The sequence below is a fragment of the Dama dama genome, chromosome 18 (genome assembly GCF_033118175.1).
Source record: "Dama dama isolate Ldn47 chromosome 18, ASM3311817v1, whole genome shotgun sequence".
Taxonomy (NCBI): Eukaryota; Metazoa; Chordata; class Mammalia; order Artiodactyla; family Cervidae; genus Dama; species Dama dama.
In genome coordinates this window covers 59196869-59215994 of record NC_083698.1, presented here as the reverse complement: position 1 = coordinate 59215994, position 19126 = coordinate 59196869, and the positions used below count along the sequence as shown (strand labels likewise).

Sequence of the window (19126 nt, the reverse complement as noted above, 5' to 3'; positions counted from 1 at the left end):
TAATTAGAGTTAACATATAAGGTTTGGGCTTAAAACAAATGATCCTACCTCTTGACTGAGGCACCGCTGTATTAGCTACAATATTACTTTAAACACTATACAAGTGATTCCACAATGATTCCTGACCTCCATGGGTTTGGCTACTCCTTTTCTAAGAATGGTACAGGTTTAAGGATTCAACTATTCAGATGTCAACCATAAAAATGCTGGATGCAACAAAAAATGCAACAGCCACACAACATCATCTAGCTGTTACCTGGGCAGCCCCATTGTTTAGGCAGCCCCTTAGCTTGGCATTGGCTTTACGAGGCTGTGGGACCGCACCTTTGTAAGTCAGGCAGGTTTCCTGGAGCTTCTATCTCCTTCTGTGCCATGTACTGATACGCTGCCCAATTAAACCGTCAGTTATTGATACGTACGTCAATTTGAATCCGTAATACAATTCCGGCTCACACAAAAATCAATGCCTCAGTGACACAGAAGTGCTCCGAACAAGCGTTGTGTGCCTGTGTGCTCAGTCGCTCAGTCACGTTCAGCTTTCTAAGGACCTGTGCGCTTCAGCCTGCCAGGCTCCTCTGTGGGATTTTTCAGGTGAAGGTTGCCATTTCCTCCTCCAGGGGATCTTCCCAACCCAGGGATCAAACCCAGGTCTTCCGTGTCTCCTGTACTGCAGGCAGATTCTTTACCCACTGAGCCATCAGGGAAGCCCTTACTCTCTTAATAAAGTATTTCTATTGGTTCTATGGAAAGAAATGTTTCTTTTTGTCTCTGATCTTCCAGGATATCAGCATATCCTACCATAAAGTTTGCAAAAAACTTCTGTGAAATGAGTCAGCCTTGTTGGATAAGAAATACCTTACATCTTCAGGACTCCATCCTTTGCAGCAGTAACTCAAACCTGACCTTTCCTTACGTATTTAGACACAGAAAAAATGTCTGACAAGGTGTTATCAACTCCACCACCTTTACTATGTGGTTGTAAACCAAACTACTCAAGGTTATCAACATGCTCAATATTCTGTATACAGTATGAAAGTATTCGTCATGACACAAAAACAACATAAATATAAAATGAAACAAATGATTCCAACTGCATTAAATGGTAACCTAACAGAGAAGCAAAAATAATTTAGGTATATATTGAGCTATTTTACTTTTGAACTCTGTACTCCTTGGCAGAATATGATCTTAGGAAACAAAGAACAGCAAAGAAATCTTGAACTTTACTTAGTAGGTTTATGGTTAGTAATCATGTTAGTGTACTGATTTTGAAATTATTTTGTATATACTACAGAATAAAGCAAATACATAAATACATTTAGATTATGGGGAGGGAGAAGATACAAATATGAAGTAGGGGAAGGCAGAGTTTATAATACTAGATGACTAGATTAGAATTAATGGAGGAATCAGTGTGAATTAATGACTTTTGCTGAAAGAAGCTAAAAGTGATTACATCCAAGCAGTAATAAGCACACCAAGCACCCTGCTTTTGGTCTCTAAATACCATTTTCCACCAGCAGGATCTAAGATTCCTTGGAAAACAGCTGATTCCAAATCTAGGGACAGGAAAGTACTAAGTGATTTTGAAACAGCTTTTTGTGCAAGAGAGTAAGTGTTCAAAGAACACTGAGGGAAATAAATAAAGAACACTGGACATATCCAAAGGGCAGAGAATAGTACCAAAATACACATGCGTGCCTACACACACACAACTTAGGAATTAATCTAACAAAAACTACAATATATAAGACACTGCTGAAACAACTGAAGATTGATCATTTATATAAATGAAGAATAGTTATGTTTACAGATGGGAAGATTTGATATATTTAGAATGCCGCTTCTCCCTAAATTGATCTAGAGATCAAGGCAATAACAAAAGTCCCAGCAGGTTGTATATCTGCTGAGGGAAGGAGGAATCATGGAAAACTGATTCTAAAATTCATATAGAAATACAAAGAACCTAGACTAACTAAAACAACACTGGAAAAAAAAAAAGTTAGAGACTTTTACCACCAGATATCAAACTTTTAAAGCTATAATATTTAAGACAGTGTGATACTGACTTAAAGATAAACAGCCAAACTGGAGCAGATTTGAGAGTCTAAAAACCAATCTACCGATATTCAGTCACTTGATTAATGACAAAAGCATCAATACAATTCAATGGAAAAAGAATTGTCTTTGCAACAAATAGTACTAAATTAATTTAATATTCAGATTTAGGGTGACGAAGCAGAGACAAGCAGGAACTTTCCCTGGCAGTTCAGTGGTTAAGACTTCACTTTCCAATGCAAGGGTGCAGATTCTATCCTTGGTTGGGGAACTAAGATCCCACCTGCCTCATGGCCAAAAAACCAAAACAGAAAACAGAAGCAATATCGTAACAAATTCAATAAAGACTTTAAAATACAGTCAACATCAAAAAAAAAAAAAAAACACCTTGAAAAAAAAAGAAGCACTGTAGAACAGTCAAAAGGCAGAGCCAAGTCACAATCTCATGTTGTGCTTAGCTTCCAGAAAACTGCTGAAGTTGAATCCAGTGACTGATACTAAAAAGCTAAAAATTAACCTCTTCCAAATTCAATTGCTTGTAAGACCAAAGAGATCATACCTTGGAGTTAGCATCTGGGAAACTGGAGATTGAGCCACAGGGCAGAAATCTCCTTCATTCATTTGAAACTGGAGGAAATTTTAAATTAAAACTACAGCACTGCCCGGCTTAGCAAGACTCATGGTGGGATCCAAGCTCTTGGCCCTTACCCTATATGCCCAACACAGGAAAAGATACTCCCTCTCGGACGGAAAAAAAAAAAAAAACAAGCAAAAACAATTATTTAGTTCAGGCTTTATCATTCTGTTATACAAAATATCTTGCATTAAATAGAAATGTATGAGACATGTAAAATCAAATATATAACCCACAATCAAAAGTAAATTCTAGTCAGAAAACTTAAATCCACAGAGAACATTAATGTTGAAATTAGCAGACAGGGAATTTAACTATAATCATTGGGTTTAAAAATTCACAGAAAAAGATGGATAAAATGGGTGAACAGATAGGAATTTTCAATAGAGAAATAGAAGCTCGGGGAAAAACTGAAATTTATAATATCTAAAATTAAAAAATCACTGGATGGGCATTAAAGCAGACAATGTATCAGAATAAAGTATCAATGAACTCAGGGACACAGCAAAACAATATATCCAAATAGAGACAAAGACAAACAAACAAACAAAGATGAAGAAAGTACCAAAAACCTGTGGGACAACATCAAAAGCTGAACATACATGGAATTGGAATCCTCAAAGACAGTAAGAAAGAGAATGGGGAAGACAAAATATCTGAACAAAAGATATTTGCTAAAGTTTTCTAAAAACTGATCTAAAAAATCAACCCATGGAACAAAGATATTCAGTGAAACCTAAGCAGGATACATACAAAGAAGACCACATTTAAGTTCATCACCATCAAACCAAGAGAAATCAAATACAAAAAGAAAGCTTCAAACCACTATAGAAAACATATTACATTCAGGGAAACAATAGTGTGATAGATGACTTTTCAAACAATGGAAGCCAGAAGACAAAGAATGACATTTAAAGAGCTTAAACATAAAGCTTTCAACCCAGAATTCTTATCCAGCAAAAAAAAAAAAAAAAAGGCACTTAAAAAAAAGAAGGAAAATAAGGATGTTTTTAGAAAAGCAAAAGCTAAGAGAACTTATTGGCAGCAGATCTGCACCACAATGCTAAATAAAGTTCTTAACACTGAAGAGAAATTACACCAGATGGAAACCCAGATCTGCAGGAAGAAATGAAGAACACCACCAAAACCCAAACTGAAACATTCAGCTATGAAAGATGACTATGAGTTAACCAGGCATAGATTAGGAGACACAGGGAGAGGGAAATATGCAGGACACAGGAAAGAGCATGTGCAAAGGCCCTGAGACAGGAAAAGGAGCAGTCCTTTCTGGGAACTGGAGGAAGGAAGGACAGCAGGACTGAGGAAAAAAGAAAATGCCCTAGAGTGGAGAGACCCAGAAGGGGCCTGGTCATGAAAGATGTTGTGGGCTAGTTTTCTACCACATTAGAAGCTATTACTAGTCTTCAAAATACATCAACAGATTCATCTCCAACTAAGACTAGCACACACTCTGTTCTTGGATTTCTGGAGTTAAGTTTCACAAATACACACAGCACTCAATAGCCTGAATAAATAATACATCTTGCATTTACACTATCTACCAAACTAATGTAAAAAATATTTAAATCATGTCACTCATCTGTAGGTAACCCTCCATGGCCTTTCCATCTGCTCCAAATGAACCTTACAATGACTGATAGGACTACAGAATCGGCTCTTTCCACATCCCACCTTCCACCTTTCACTGTTTGGCCTTATACCTTCCACTCTCTGCTCCTCCAAAATGGCCTCCTTGCTTTTCCCCAAATAAATCAGGAGACCACCCCTTAGCCCCCCCCCACCTTTAGCAGAAGACTGTTCCACCTTCACATCCACAAAGGACCTTTGTTTTACTAACTGAAACATTTGCAGCCTCTACAGGTCCTGACAGGGTAGGCCCTCAGTATATGCTGTTGTTTTTCCCTATTTTTTTTGAAGTATAGTTGATTTACAGTGTTGTTAATTCCTATTATACAGCAAAGTGATTTGGCTATATATGTTGTTTTAAATCAGTTGAATAAACAGAAGACCCAGAACAAATGTCCTTACCATCATTAGAAATGAAAGGGAGGAAGGAAGAGGAAAAGAGGAAAGAAAAAGTTCCTTAAATTGGCAAGAAAAAAATCTCATCATAAAAAGCTAAACAAACGTATTTCACATAAAATGAATTTTTAACAGTCAAAAACTGGAGAAAAGTACTGCATTTAGGTTTTTTAATGTACCCATCTAAGTGCTTTTCAATTAACATGCTAAAAATCAACCAATGCTATACACATCTTATAATAAGAAAACATTTTAAAAGCAAAGCAAAATTGTTAGTTTCCATCTTAGCAAAAATTCTCAATAGGAACAAAATTAACATTTAATTAAAAAGTTGGATAAGTAAAACATCTGCATAATTTTTATCATAAAATGAAAATTTTGTATATAGCCTCAATATTACTGATCATTACTATGAGCCACTAATAGCTTCTTTATTGTGTTTTCACATTTTTTCAGATTTGAGGGTTTTAAATTTTCCTTTTAAATAATTTGATTAATCATTTATGCGACACAATTTATAGTTCTTCTATTAAAGCAAAAATTTCCCCTTGTAAAACCATCTGAGAAAGGAATACTTCAGAAAGTACATCATATAAAGAAATGGCAACCCACTCCAGCATTCTCGCCTGGGAAATGCTGTGGACAGACGAGCCTCGTGGGCGACAGTCCACAGAGCTGGGAGAGAGTTGGGCGTGACTTAGCAACTAAACAACAGCAACAAGGAAAACAAAAATACTACCTCAGACTCAACTGCAGAGCAAATTAAATAATGGAAATAGAACTTAAAAGCAGGAAAACAATTCACAACTGTTTTTTCACACATAAACCACTCACTCACATGATTTAAATAACTCTTCTAAGAAAGAAGGGTACCACTTAGAAAACAGCCAGATATTCCAGTGGGACACACACCGTGATTCTCCGGAAAAGTTCACTAAATACATGAGTAGTTGCAACCAGAGTAGTAGTGGGCTCCCCCCACACAACATACAAACTGTGTACTTTAAACAACACTTTTAAAAACCAGAAGAAAACAAGGGTCTGGAAATCTTACAATCTGAAAACCAAACAAAAAATAATAATAAAATAGTTTTCAGTTACTTGTGATCTCACAATTATTTTATCCAAAACTACAGTTTATGTTCTCAATTAACATCATTACTCAAAATGGTCACTTACATACTTTAAAGCTATAGTCATTGATATAAGTACAATTATTTACTTAACTAATTCAGGAAAACTACAGTTTTAATTCTAATCTCTTTTCCTAAGTAGAAAGTAAACCCTAGGTATGTTTCAATATATCAAGTAGCTAAAAAGTGTTAAAAAAAAAAAAAATTCACCAACCCGGAAAATGAACTATCTATTTCATCGTTAAAAACTGAAAAGACTTTGCTAAGAAAGATGGTCATGCTACATGAGTATCAAAATTATTAGAAAAACATACAGTCAAAAATTAATAACCCCTAATTTACACTGAGAATAACACAGTAGACCTTTTTGCTTAAGAGATGGTAATATTTAAAACTGTGCCTTGGGTTCAAAATTTTCAATAATCACTTTCTTCTCAACATCTCACTGTGAACACCCAATGCTTCTTTCTTCCACTGTTAAACAATTATTTCCTATTTCTTAGGGCATTCTCACAGATTTGTGCTTCCAAATGTTTTATGGTCCACACCAAGTCACTCAGCAGCATCCACAGTCAAAGAGTCAAATAATTCTTTTTTTCTTTGTTCAAACTTCAGAGCAAATCAATTAATTGATGTCATATTGCAATCAATAGTGAAATAACTCTAATCTATAAAGTCACTCTAGCTTTAAATTTCTATGATTTTAAATACTACGCATGTGCTAATTTAAGTTTCATTAGTAATACACTAAATAATAGGAAAAATAAGTCCAACCCTTAGTCTACAATTTAGTTTTTGTATGACTACCCTCAGAGCTTTGTAACATGTATATATTCAAATATTGTAGGCAGCATGGAAACACTTTTAAAAGGATTCAGTTACTTCACACAAAGCAACCTGACCTTTTTATATGAGAATTCCCCTCACAGAAAACTTTCATGAAAGAAAACTAGACACACACACATATATATATATTACTAGAAATTCATTTATAATTATAATTAAGTTAGTGGAAGGATTTCATTGGCATCTTGAATTTATATTAAAATTTAACCTAAAATAAGTTACCAATGATAATATAAACAATTACACAAGTTAATAATTACTTAGTAGCAACTATGTGTCAAACATTGATCGAGACACATTACAAATATGAATGTATTTTATCTCCCAATAATCCAATGAAATGGATAACATCATTATGACCATTTACAAAGAGAAAACTAGGGTGGGTGAGATTAAAGGGCTTGCCCAGGTCACTCAGCCACTAAATGGTAGAGTCAGGATTTGAACACAGGTAGCCTGGATGCAGAGTCTATTCTTTTTACAATGCCATTCTCTTTAGAAAAGAACTTGGATACATGCACAAGTTTATAGATACAATAAAACATTCTGCAAAGGACACTGAAAAGTATATCAAGATTCAATAATATAAATGCATTAAAATATCAATTCAATAAGTATATCAATTCATAAGTATATCAATTCAATATAAATGCATTAAAATAGAAACAAATGCTATAGCTCCTACATCAAAAAGGTACCCCCCACAAGAAGTTAATGGATACATGGCTAGCTTATTTTTACTACAGTTAAAACAAGAGTTTTCACAATTTTAAATTATATACAGAATTAACACAGACCCACTATTTCTTTAAGCCACTAAGAGATGTAGCAAAAGATACAATGGTTATAAAATTTAAGATAAATGCTAGTATTTAAAATTTGAATCAAAATAAGATTAAACATTTAAAGACTGCTACTATAGATTAAATTTAAAGAAATTAAAGAAACTTAAATGCCTATATGTTTCTATATTTTATATTGGTAAAATTTTGTATTAGCAAAATGTCTCAAAATTTTTAAAAATACTTAAATGCAAATCGTATTTCTAGAAGTAAAAACCACTAAACAGTTTGAAAATATTTGTTTAATACCTACCTCTCCATGATTGAAAAAGAAGCACAACACTGTAACCAAGCCTCCTAAACGGCTGCCGCTGGAAAAGAATATAAGAAAATGTAACTCCAGTAACAGAAACCAGGTCAATCCTAATAAACCCCTGAAATAACATAGCATGATAATGTGCTAGTACTATAAAAAGTTTTAGTTTAGCCACACTAGAACTCTATTGTTTACAAAACAGCTTATTTCCTCTAACGTATCATTAGTTTAAAAAAAAAAAAGTTTTGTTTTTTAAAAAATCATTTTTCCATCCTCAAAATATACAGAAAAACAGAAAATGACAAGGAATAAAAAAATTATTATTAATCATGTTACTGTGCACCATGCAACCTGATCTTTCTTTTTTCATTTTTTAAACTTTTTTAGTACCAACTATTTTTCTTTGCATATAATATACATTCAGGAGAAAGGATGGAAGCTAGTACAGAAAAGTGCTTTATGGTCAGAAACCTGGAAATCACCACACTGCCTCCTACCCTTGGAAATTCACAAAGTGTGTTAGCATGTTAAAGATTTAACTAATTCAGTACTTCCCAAACCCCATCTCCAAGCTACCTTTATACATGCTTAGGAAACACTAGTTTACAGATTAAGTTTTATCATTTGTTTTCAAAAAATTGGAAAACATAACACAAACATCAAAATATGAGAATCTGGCTTATACCGCTAGCTAAGAAACCACAATGGTATAGCTTGACAGTCCTAACAGTTAAAGCTTCATTTGCTCAGGTAAAGATGAAATACATCCCCATTCTCCTCTGACCTTGACCAAAAGCATCTGCGCAAGGGAAAGGAAGGCTGTTTTCAAGTTTGTTTCATCATTTCTTTCATCTCTACTCTTGAGGTCTTTGAGTTCTCTTTAGCTCATGTTGCTTTCTTGTAATTTTACCCAGATATCCTTCCTTCTTTCTATCCATCCAGAAATATGTGTATATCACAGAAAAGCAACAAAGAATCAGACACAGGTATTCTAGGCCATTATGTTTATTCTTCAGGGTGTACGAATGAGGAAACACAGAGGCGATACGTGAGATGGCAGGGATAATTCATGTACCAAGAACATATACCCTCCCCAACATCCCCAGAAGGAAACAGGTAGGGCTGGGATCCCCAGCACATAGGGACAGTCAGCCTTGGCTCAAGAGGGAAGTGGAGTCTGCATGTTTAGTGGCAAAGAGGTGCTATTTTCCCCAGAGTTAGGGCACAGAGCCACTTGCTGCTCAAGAGAACAGGGAGCAGTGCTAAAGGTCTGAGGAAGGTGGAGCAGGAGGTGTCTGAATACCACTTGCACTTAGGAGAGAGGTTAGGAGGGAAAACAGAAGGGCTGTAGAGCCCTCTTTAAGGGATCATAGAAGTTCAAGATCACAAATTGTCACAGAGACACTAACAGTAACACTGCGTGATCTTTCTCCACTGGTTATTAACATGGACCAGCACAAATGAAATATAAACGGGCAAAGAAACAGCATGCTGGCCAGACAGTAGTGGAGTGATGGATTACAGAAATAAGAAAGGCAGATAAAGGAGCTAGAAAGGGTACAGGACAGGGGTTGGAAGTTGGGGTTCTCTCCTCAAGAGGCATAGCATGGCTACTTCAAAAGACCAGTAAACAGGCAAACTCCAGACTCACTGCAAGTGATGAGACTTTAGGAAGCTCAAGAATGCATTATGGGGACTTCCCTGATGGTCCAGTGGTTAAGAATCTGCCTGCCAATGCAGGGGACACGGGTTTGATCCCTAACCTAGGAAGATTCCACATGCCACAGGGCAACTGAGCCCGCGCCCCGCAACTACTGAAACCTGCCCACCCTAGAGCCCTGCTCGCTGCAACTAGAGAAAGCCTGTGTGTGGCAATGACGCACCACTGAAAATAAACTTTTCAAGAAAAAGAACGAGTTGTGGATTTAAATAATTAGATGTTTAAATACTGGGTATTAAAGAAACACATATGTTTGAACAATTTGAACATATTCTAACAAGACAAAAAGCCATAGATCTATATATTTTTAAAAAATGATTTCCTGCCAGCAACCCTCCTCCAATCCTATTCACCAAAGACAATCAGTAACAACATTTGTTGTGCGTCCATCCTTCCAAATCCTTCTCTATAACCATACAAAAATATGTTCTAGTGTTATTATACTATTAACATCCCTCCAAAATGTCCCTTTCCTAATTAACCTGTTATTCCTAATCCATACATTTAACCCAAAGCATTCTTTTTTTGTTTGTTTGTTTTGTTTATTTTTTTTAATGTTATTTTATTTTATTTTTTTTTTTATTAGTTGGAGGCTAATTACTTCACATCATTTCAGTGGGTTTTGTCACACATTGATATGAATCAGCCATGGATTTACACGTATTCCCCATCCCGATCCCCCCTCCCACCTCCCTCTCCACCCGATTCCTCTGGGTCTTCCCAGTGCACCAGGCCGGAGCACTTGTCTCATGCATCCCACCTGGGCTGGTGATCTGTTTCACCATAGATAGTACACACGTTGTTCTTTTGAAATATCCCACCCTCACATTCTCCCACAGAGTTCAAAAGTCTGTTCTGTATTTCTGTGTCTCTTTTTCTGTTTTGCATATAGGGTTATCGTTAGCATCTTTCTAAATTCCATATATATGTGTTAGTATGCTGTAATGTTCTTTATCTTTCTGGCTTACTTCACTCTGTATAAGGGGCTCCAGCTTCATCCATCTCATTAGAACTGGTTCAAATGAATTCTTTTTAATGGCTGAGTAATATTCCATGGTGTATATGTACCACAGCTTCCTTATCCATTCATCTGCTGATGGGCATCTAGGTTGCTTCCATGTCCTGGCTATTATAAACAGTGCTGCGATGAACATTGGGGTGCACGTGTCTCTTTCAGATCTGGTTTCCTCAGTGTGTATGCCCAGAAGTGGGATTGCTGGGTCATATGGCAGTTCTATTTCCAGTTTTTTAAGAAATCTCAACACTGTTTTCCATAGCGGCTGTACTAGTTTGCATTCCCGAAAGCCTTTGACAAAATTCAACACTCATTTATGATTAAAACTCTCCAAAAAGCAGGAATAGAAGGAACATACCTCAACATAATAAAAGCTATATATGACAAACCCACAGCAAGCATCACCCTCAATGGTGAAAAATTGAAAGCATTTCCCCTGAAATCAGGAACAAGACAAGGGTGCCCACTCTCACGACTACTATTCAACATAGTGTTGGAAGTTTTGGCCACTGCAATCAGAGCAGAAAAAGAAGTAAAAGGAATCCAGATAGGAAAAGAAGAAGTGAAACTCTCACTGTTTGCAGATGACATGATCCTCTACATAGAAAACCCTAAAGACTCTACCAGAAAATTACTAGAGCTAATCAATGAATATAGTAAAGTTGCAGGATATAAAATTAACACACAGAAATCCCTTGCATTCCTATATACTAACAATGAAAAAACAGAAAGAGAAATTAAGGAAACAATACCATTCACCATTGCAACAAAAAAGAATAAAATACTTAGGAGTATATCTACCTAAAGAAACAAAAGACCTATACAAAGAAAAATATAAAACACTGATGAAAGAAATCAAAGAGGACACAAACAGATGGAGAAACATACCGTGTTCATGGATTGGAAGAATCAATATTGTCAAAATGGCTATTCTACCCAAAGCAATCTATAGATTCAATGCAATCCCTATCAAGCTACCAACGGTATTTTTCACAGAACTAGACCAAAGAATTTCACAATTTGTATGGAAATACAAAAAACCTCGAATAGCCAAAGTAATCTTGAGAAAGAAGAATGGAACTGGAGGAATCAACCTGCCTGACTTCAGACTCTACTACAAAGCCACAGTCATCAAGACAGTATGGTACTGGCACAAAGACAGAAATATAGATCAATGGAACAGAATAGAAAGCCCAGAGATAAATCCACGAACCTATGGACACCTTATCTTTGCCATAGCATTCTTTTCAACAGATGTCATACATTGCACAGTACAAACACTTTGCAATTTGTTCCGCCCTTTCCCTGTTATTGGTCATACAGATGTTTTTCAGTTCCTTGTTATAATTTTTTTAATGATAAAATAACATCTCTGCACATGTAAAAAATAGTGTTTTTACTTCTATCAGACAGACCTGTGAGACTGTCAAGTCAAAGAATGCAGACTTTCCAAAAAAGCCACTCCAGTCCACACCCTCACCAGTGTATGAAGGGTTGATTTTGATATAACACAGAACCCAATGTGCCCCGACCCTTTTACATTTTGCCCATAGGAAGGGTGGAGATTTTTTCTCACTGTTATTTTGATTTGTTCTTCCTGCCTATTTGTAGAAAGCGTTATATCAGTGGGTTGTTTCATTTTGCTTTCATTTACTCTTCTGTGAATTGTTCTGTTCACATTCTTATCTGTTTTTCTATTGGATTTTCTGTTTTAGATTATTTATTTAAAGATTCAGTTCAGTTCAGTTCAGTCGCTCGTGTCCGACTCTTTGCGACCCCGTGAATCACAGCACGCCAGGCTCCCTGTCCATCACCAACTCCCGGAGTTTACTCAAACTCATGTCCATCGAGTCGGTGATGCCATCCAGCCATTTCATCCTCTGTTGTCCCCTTCTCCTCCTGCCCTCAATCCCTCCCAGCATCAGGGTCTTTTCCAACGAGTCAACTCTTCCTTCACATGAGGTGGCCAAAGTATTGGAGTTTCAGCTTCAGCATCAGTCCTTCCAATGAACACCCAGGACTGATCTCCTTTAGGATGGACTGGTTGGATCTCCTTGCAGTCCAAGGGACTCTCAAGAGCTCCAACACCACAGTTCAAAAGCATCAATTTTTCAGCACTCAGCTTTCTTCACAGTCCAACTCTCACATCCATACATGACCACTGGAAAAACCATAGCCTTGACTAGACGGACCTTTGTTGGCAAAGTAATGTCTCTGCTTTTTAATACAGGGATATACATTTTTTACTGTCATATATGTGACAAAACCTTCTGGTATAACTTATGGTTCACTCTACAATAAAAAATTTAACTTTATGTAGCTAATTTTATAGTAAAAGGTCAATATTTTTTTCTTCTTTCCTTCTGCATTTCCTGGCTTGTCTGTGAAGGTCTTCCCCACCTCAAAATTTTACAACGTTCTCCTATAATAAGATTATAGTGCAGCATCTTTTATGATTACAGACAGCTTTGCTTAACCAGGCAGAGAGGCAGATTTTCTGGTATATTGTGGCTCTGCATAGACAAGACCAGAGAATAAACTTTGCTTATCTACAGGAATGTTCTAAGTTCCAATCATTAGGAAATGATATGACTTGCAATAAATCCAAAACAGTGTTCCCAGTGTTTAACTTCCTACCCTCTGATGCTTAAAGACTATCACATAGGTCATTTTTATTTTGCTAAACAGAAAAAATGTAGCAATCACTATATTTAAAATTAATTTTTTTTTTCCCATTACAGTTGATTAGTTGCTATTTCAGCATTCCCTAGTGGTTAAAAAAAAAAAGTTTCTTCTGCAATATTACCACCAACTGTCAGAAAATATGAAAGCTCCTATTGTGCAAATTTTAAAGCATTCTAAGCTTGGTAAACATTTACCACAGTTATTCATACATTCCCAATTAATCTTCTGGACCTTAATTTCCTTAGATATAAAAGGATAAGAACATAAAAAATCTTAAAAATATTTATCAATTCTAATGTTTAATAATCTTATAATTTTCTTCTTTCCCAAATCTTTCTGTAAAGTGGATTTAAAACCAGTCATCACATTTTGGTAGGCTCAGTTCATCATTGTGGTTTTTACCTCTATATACCAAAGAATTATGAAACATGCAAACTTCAAAATAAAGAAACAAAAGTAATCATTGTTGTTTAGTCATTAAGTGGTGCCTAACTCTTTTCCGACCCTACGGACTGCAGCCTGCCAGGTTCCTCTGTCCATGCGGTTTCCCAGGCCAGACTACTGGAGTGGGTTCCCATTTCCTTCTCCAGGGGATCTTCCCGACCCAGAGATCAAACCCCCATCTCTTGCATTGCAGGCATATTCTTTACCGCTACGCCACCAGGGAAGCCTGATATTAAATTACACTTGTATAAATGATTAAGAAAGAGAATATGAAAGAGTAATTTAGAAACAAATCAATCAAGAGGATTTCAAGTCTCGAGTTTGAGAGGCAAGCCTCAGCACCTGCTAACCCGCCAGACCTGACTGAGAGCTGAGCATCCTCCTCTGAACTTTTTTATTGTTTAGTCACTAAGTCGTGCATGACTCTTTGCAACCCCATGGACTGTAGCCCGCCATGGAATTCTGTCCATGGAATTCTCCAGGCAAGAATACAGGAGTGGGTTGCCATTTCCTCCTCCAGGGGATCTTTCTGATCCAGGGATGGAACCCGCTACTACTGTTTGGCAGGCGGGTTCTTTACCACTGAGCCACCAGGGAAGCCCTATCTTAGGGGCAGGGATATTTTGAACATTAAGAAAAGAGAAAATAAAAGGTGAGAAAGAGAATGAGAATCAGGAGGGCTGAGAAAAGTTCTCAGCTTGGTCCTGCCAGTCTGTTATAAACTAATAATCAATGCCTTTAATTTAACTCTTTGTCTGCTAGGACCAAGAAAAAGAGTTTTATTTACAAGATTGTGAACTTCTTGATACATCACTGCAACTGTTGCAGTGCCAAATACCTAGCCTCTCCTAAGGCAGAGATTCAAAAGATATCTTTAGAGTAAGCGAAAACATGAAAAGTCTTCAATCAGAACACTGCTGGCATTCATTTTGGGGAACCTTGTGGTTAAACATACATTTCCTGTCACTGGTACTGGGACCTCCACTCCATGATGCACAACTTCCTCCCCAGCAGCTCAGCCTCTACCCAGAGGCCTCCTTCCCCTCCTGCCTTGAAACCTCACTCTGCTGGGAAAGGCACTCTGTCAGGCTCCTACATGGCTCCAGGCCCAGAGGTGAGGCCAGCAGTCTCCTCTATTGTCATCTTTATTAAACCCGGCTCATCAGAGTTCATTTCTCTCACATGCTCTCCTCAGAGCTGTCATCTCCCACAGTCTAGCGCATTCCCGTTATTCACAGCTTTCTCCTACCTCAAAGGCACACCGAGTTTCTTAACCCTCGGCCGAGCACCACTGGAGAATATTATACCAATGTGCAAACCTGTGCTGTCCTAAAATTATAAAACAAAACTTTTAAAACCTGTCAATCGCAAATCCTCATGGACTATGCCTCCCAAATATCTCGGAGACCGTCCGCTTCTCTCCATCCCACCCCCACTAAACTAGCTCCGGCCACCACCCCCTTCCCCATGGGCAGCTGCAACACCCTCATGCACAGCTTCATCAGGCTGTGCATCCATGCTCACTCCTCCTACAGTATATTCTCTACATTATGCCATCGTTACAAATAAATGAATACAATGACACTAACTATCCACTCAATCCTTCACTGGCATTCTATTGTTCTCCGGAGGAAATTCAAACACCTAAACATGTCTAGGATGCTGTGTGGGATCTGGTTGTGCATATACCTCCAGATCCCTTTCACTATTCTTCCTTCTACCCCAAAACCTGTGCTCCAGTTGCACTGTACTTGTTATAGTCCCTCAAATGAAATCAGTGACTGCAGTGAGTAAAATAGCCTGGTGGGGAACAGGACTGATGGCAGAAGAAGAGATTCTAGGAAGCGAGATGCCTAAGAGAGAATACCATGGTATCCTAGTAAGAGTGATGCTGGGGATCCCAGAGAGAGAGAGAAAGAGAATGTCAGACCGTCCCAGGGAGACAGAATGCTGGGGGGAAAAGAAAGAAGTACAGGGATGCCAGAGATATTCTGAAGAAAGAAACGAATGGGATTTTGTGACTACTTGGATGTCAGAGGTAACAAAAGGGGATAGTTATGGATATCTTCTCAGGCTCAGACTTGGGCAACAAACAGTGTGGTTAGTGTCATTTGCTGAGATAATGACACAAGAGGAGGCAGATTTTGTAGAAAAGACACCAATATTTTCAACTAATAACTTTCATCAATTTATGCATGCTGAGGAGAAATACTTACCTTTTAAATATTCATATACAACTGTTATACCAAATGATTAAAGATGTGCTAGCCCACCAAGCTAACAGAACATTCAAAAAAACAAAAACAAAAAAATATGGAACTGGAAAAGTTTGAGCTGATACAATTCACAGTCTATTTAAGACACATTTTTAACCAAAAATTCAGCCTGTATAAACAGTAAATGCTGATTTATTAATGAAGAACAAAAACTGTCAAGTAAAACAAAGGAAAATTGGCATGAAGGATAAGAAATTCAACTTTTCCTTAAAACAGGTGAAGGGCTAGGGAGGAGTAAAATCTTGATATAAAAACTTAGTTCTGCCACAGAGCCTAAAAAAAAAAAACTACTGTGACTTGGGTTGGGTCATTAGAAGGACATGTACGAAAATTGGTTATATTAACTATGACTATTCACTTCAGGACAGAAAGTAAAAGTGAAAGTCGCTCAGTTGTGTCCAACTCTTTGTGACCCCATGGACTATACAGTTCATGTAATTCTCCAGGCCAGGATACTGGAGTGGGTAGCCGTTCCCTTCTCTGGGGGATCTTCCCAACCCAGGGATTGATTCCAGGTCTCCCACACTGCAGGCGAATTCTTTACCAGTCAAGCTACCAGGGAAGAAAGGAGGGCATTAAGCAAAATTAAAAGGGAGGTCTGACTACAGACTAATCTTACAGGTCCTCAAGGTGTCTGGAACCTATTTAGAAATAAATAAAGTAGTTCAAAAAAAAAAATTCTAGTATCAAGGAAGCCACTATGAATCTCCAATGGCCAAAGAAGATAACAGAAGAACAGAAAACCAGAAGAGGATTTTCTTTGCACTCTGTGACTGGTTGGTTCCTCATGTGAAAGAAAGGGCATTTTCTGATGATTAGCTATGATCTACAAAAGAATGGCCAGGCTTTTCTCACAATACAAATTGAAGGAGGATCTGCAGGTGAGAGGCAATGGAAAAAAACAAAATAAAACTTCAAGCTCAGAACTCTTTAGAAGAGCTGGAAATTTCATACAAAGTACAGTAAAACATAAAAGGTAAAATAAGGGAGGGGAGAAAAAAAACAGAAAATTTTATTTCAATCCAAGAGTCCCCTATCCAAACAATAGGATTTTGAGGAAAAGAGACAATGGAGAAGAGAAAGTCATCAAAGAAATAATATAGAAAGTTTCCCCCAGAAGAATGCATATGTGCAGAGGAAAAAAGCCTTTAGAATTTAGAGTATCTGATATAAAGAATGAAACAAAATCTACTACATCATGACCTTTATTTAAGACATGGAAAAAAGAATCCAAAAGCTGCCAGAGAGAAAAAATGAACCAGGTACAAAAGGAACTGATGTCAGAACAGCACCTAACTTTTGAAAAGCCATAGTGAATCTTAGAAGACAGTGGAATAAAGTCTGAAGAAAACCAAAGTACTGAGTTGGCCAAAAAGTTTATTCGGGTTTTTTAGGAAAAACCCAAATGAACTTTACTAAAACCAGTGAAACTAATGACCAGTATAGTGTGGAACCAAAAGACCCAGGGGTCCAGGAGAGAGGCCCCAAGGTTTAGGAGTGGGAGAACTGAAATGGTAAATTTTATATATTTGGCAACATATAAATTGTTTTACAGTTTACTTGTGGTTTATAATTAATCGGTATACAAAAAGTGAAGGAAAACAAAGTAACAGATGACTCTTAATTACAAGAAAAAAAATGTTTCCACATAAACAATTATTTAACCTACCAGACTCAGGGCTTCCCAGGAGGGACAGCAGTAAAGAATCTGCCTGCCAATGTAAGAGACACAAGAGAGGCAGGTTTGATCCCCGGGTTGGGACGATCCCCTGGAGGAGGAAATGGCATCCCACTCCAGTATTCTTGCCTGGAAAATTCCATGGAAAGAAGAGCCTGGTAGGCTGCGCTCCATGGGGTCACAGAGAGTCAGACACCACTCAGTGGGCCAAGCACAGAGCAGAGCACGTAACTAAGCAGCGTGCGATATTTATATGGTCATAACAACATAAATATGGACTACTGTCTGAAAGTGATTTCTCTGGACAAAGAAATGGATGGGCAATGGGGACAGACAGGGCAAGGGACTGGTGCTTCATTTCATCACAAAATCCAACACAGAAAATAACGACAATTAACTTTAAAAATCACACTAATAAGTCTCATACCCAGCTATAGAATAGAATAAAAAAAATAGCTCAATAAACTTATTTGTGAACTTGTTGATTTTCACTGGACAAAGAACTAAAACAATAATAAAAATTTCCCAGGTAACATGAAAACAGACATTCTTACTCATCACCAAAGGAAATAAAATACTACATCTTATTACTTTTTTAAGAGAGGATAGTGGGTACAGTAGTAGATAATCACAGAGATGCATGAAACATAAAATAAGGGGTTTCATATAGCTGTTTCTTATAAAGCCCTAAAAGTAAAGTTCAGTAAAAGTATTTTCCATGGAGAACAACAAACAAAAGCCCAGGGAGACAGCAGGGTCTGGAGAGGTAACAGGCAGCACAGGTGGCCTCAGAATCAGCTTTATTCACTGCTCACTGTTTTCTCGGAGGAGGCAATGGCCCCCCACTCCAGGACTCTCGCCTGGAAAATCCCATGGACGGAGGAGCCTGGTGGGTTGCAGTCCATGGGGTCGCGAAGAGTCGGACACGACTAAAGACTTCACTTTCACTTTTCACTTTCATGCATTGGAGAAGGAAATGGCAACCCACTCCAGTGTTCTTGCCTGGAGAATCCCAGGGACGGCGGAGTCTGGTGGGCTGCTATCTATGGGGTCGCACAGAGTCGGACATGACTGAAGCGACTTAGCAGCAGCAGCAGCACTGTTTTCTACCGAAGATCTGCTCAGATGATGCTTAATCTAGAATAGAAAGCCAAATGCTGAAAGAGCCTCAAAACCAAAAAGAGGTATTTTCTGGGCACCCTGGAGAACACTGAATGGAAAAGGACTCAAAGATTCTATAACATGATCTAAAAATCATACTCAAAATTAGGTGCTGTAATGATTCTATTTCTTGTCTTATGAATTATGGGGAAAGGATTTTTATCCATCCTTCAGCTACAGTTTCTATACCTCTCTACAGAAACTCTAAAGATGGTGGCAGCCATAATCATCATCAGTGAGAGAGTAAAGAAAAAATTAAGCACAAAAGTGCTGGGCACAGCACTTCTCTGTGAAAACCCTGAATGGCTTCATGTCATTATTGTACCATCCTTAGA

General features: G+C 37.6%; 1 protein-coding gene across 2 annotated transcripts in view; it reads right to left on the bottom strand.

The window, feature by feature from the left end:
• The window catches only part of DPY19L1 (dpy-19 like C-mannosyltransferase 1), a 94122-nt gene that overhangs the window by 46240 nt on the left and 28756 nt on the right, over positions 1 to 19126 (bottom strand). For both annotated transcript variants that reach the window (XM_061165381.1, XM_061165380.1), the window contains exon 7: positions 7810 to 7867. In XM_061165381.1, coding sequence (XP_061021364.1) covers positions 7810 to 7867 — 58 coding nt within the window. The remainder of the gene's footprint in view (positions 1 to 7809; positions 7868 to 19126) is intronic.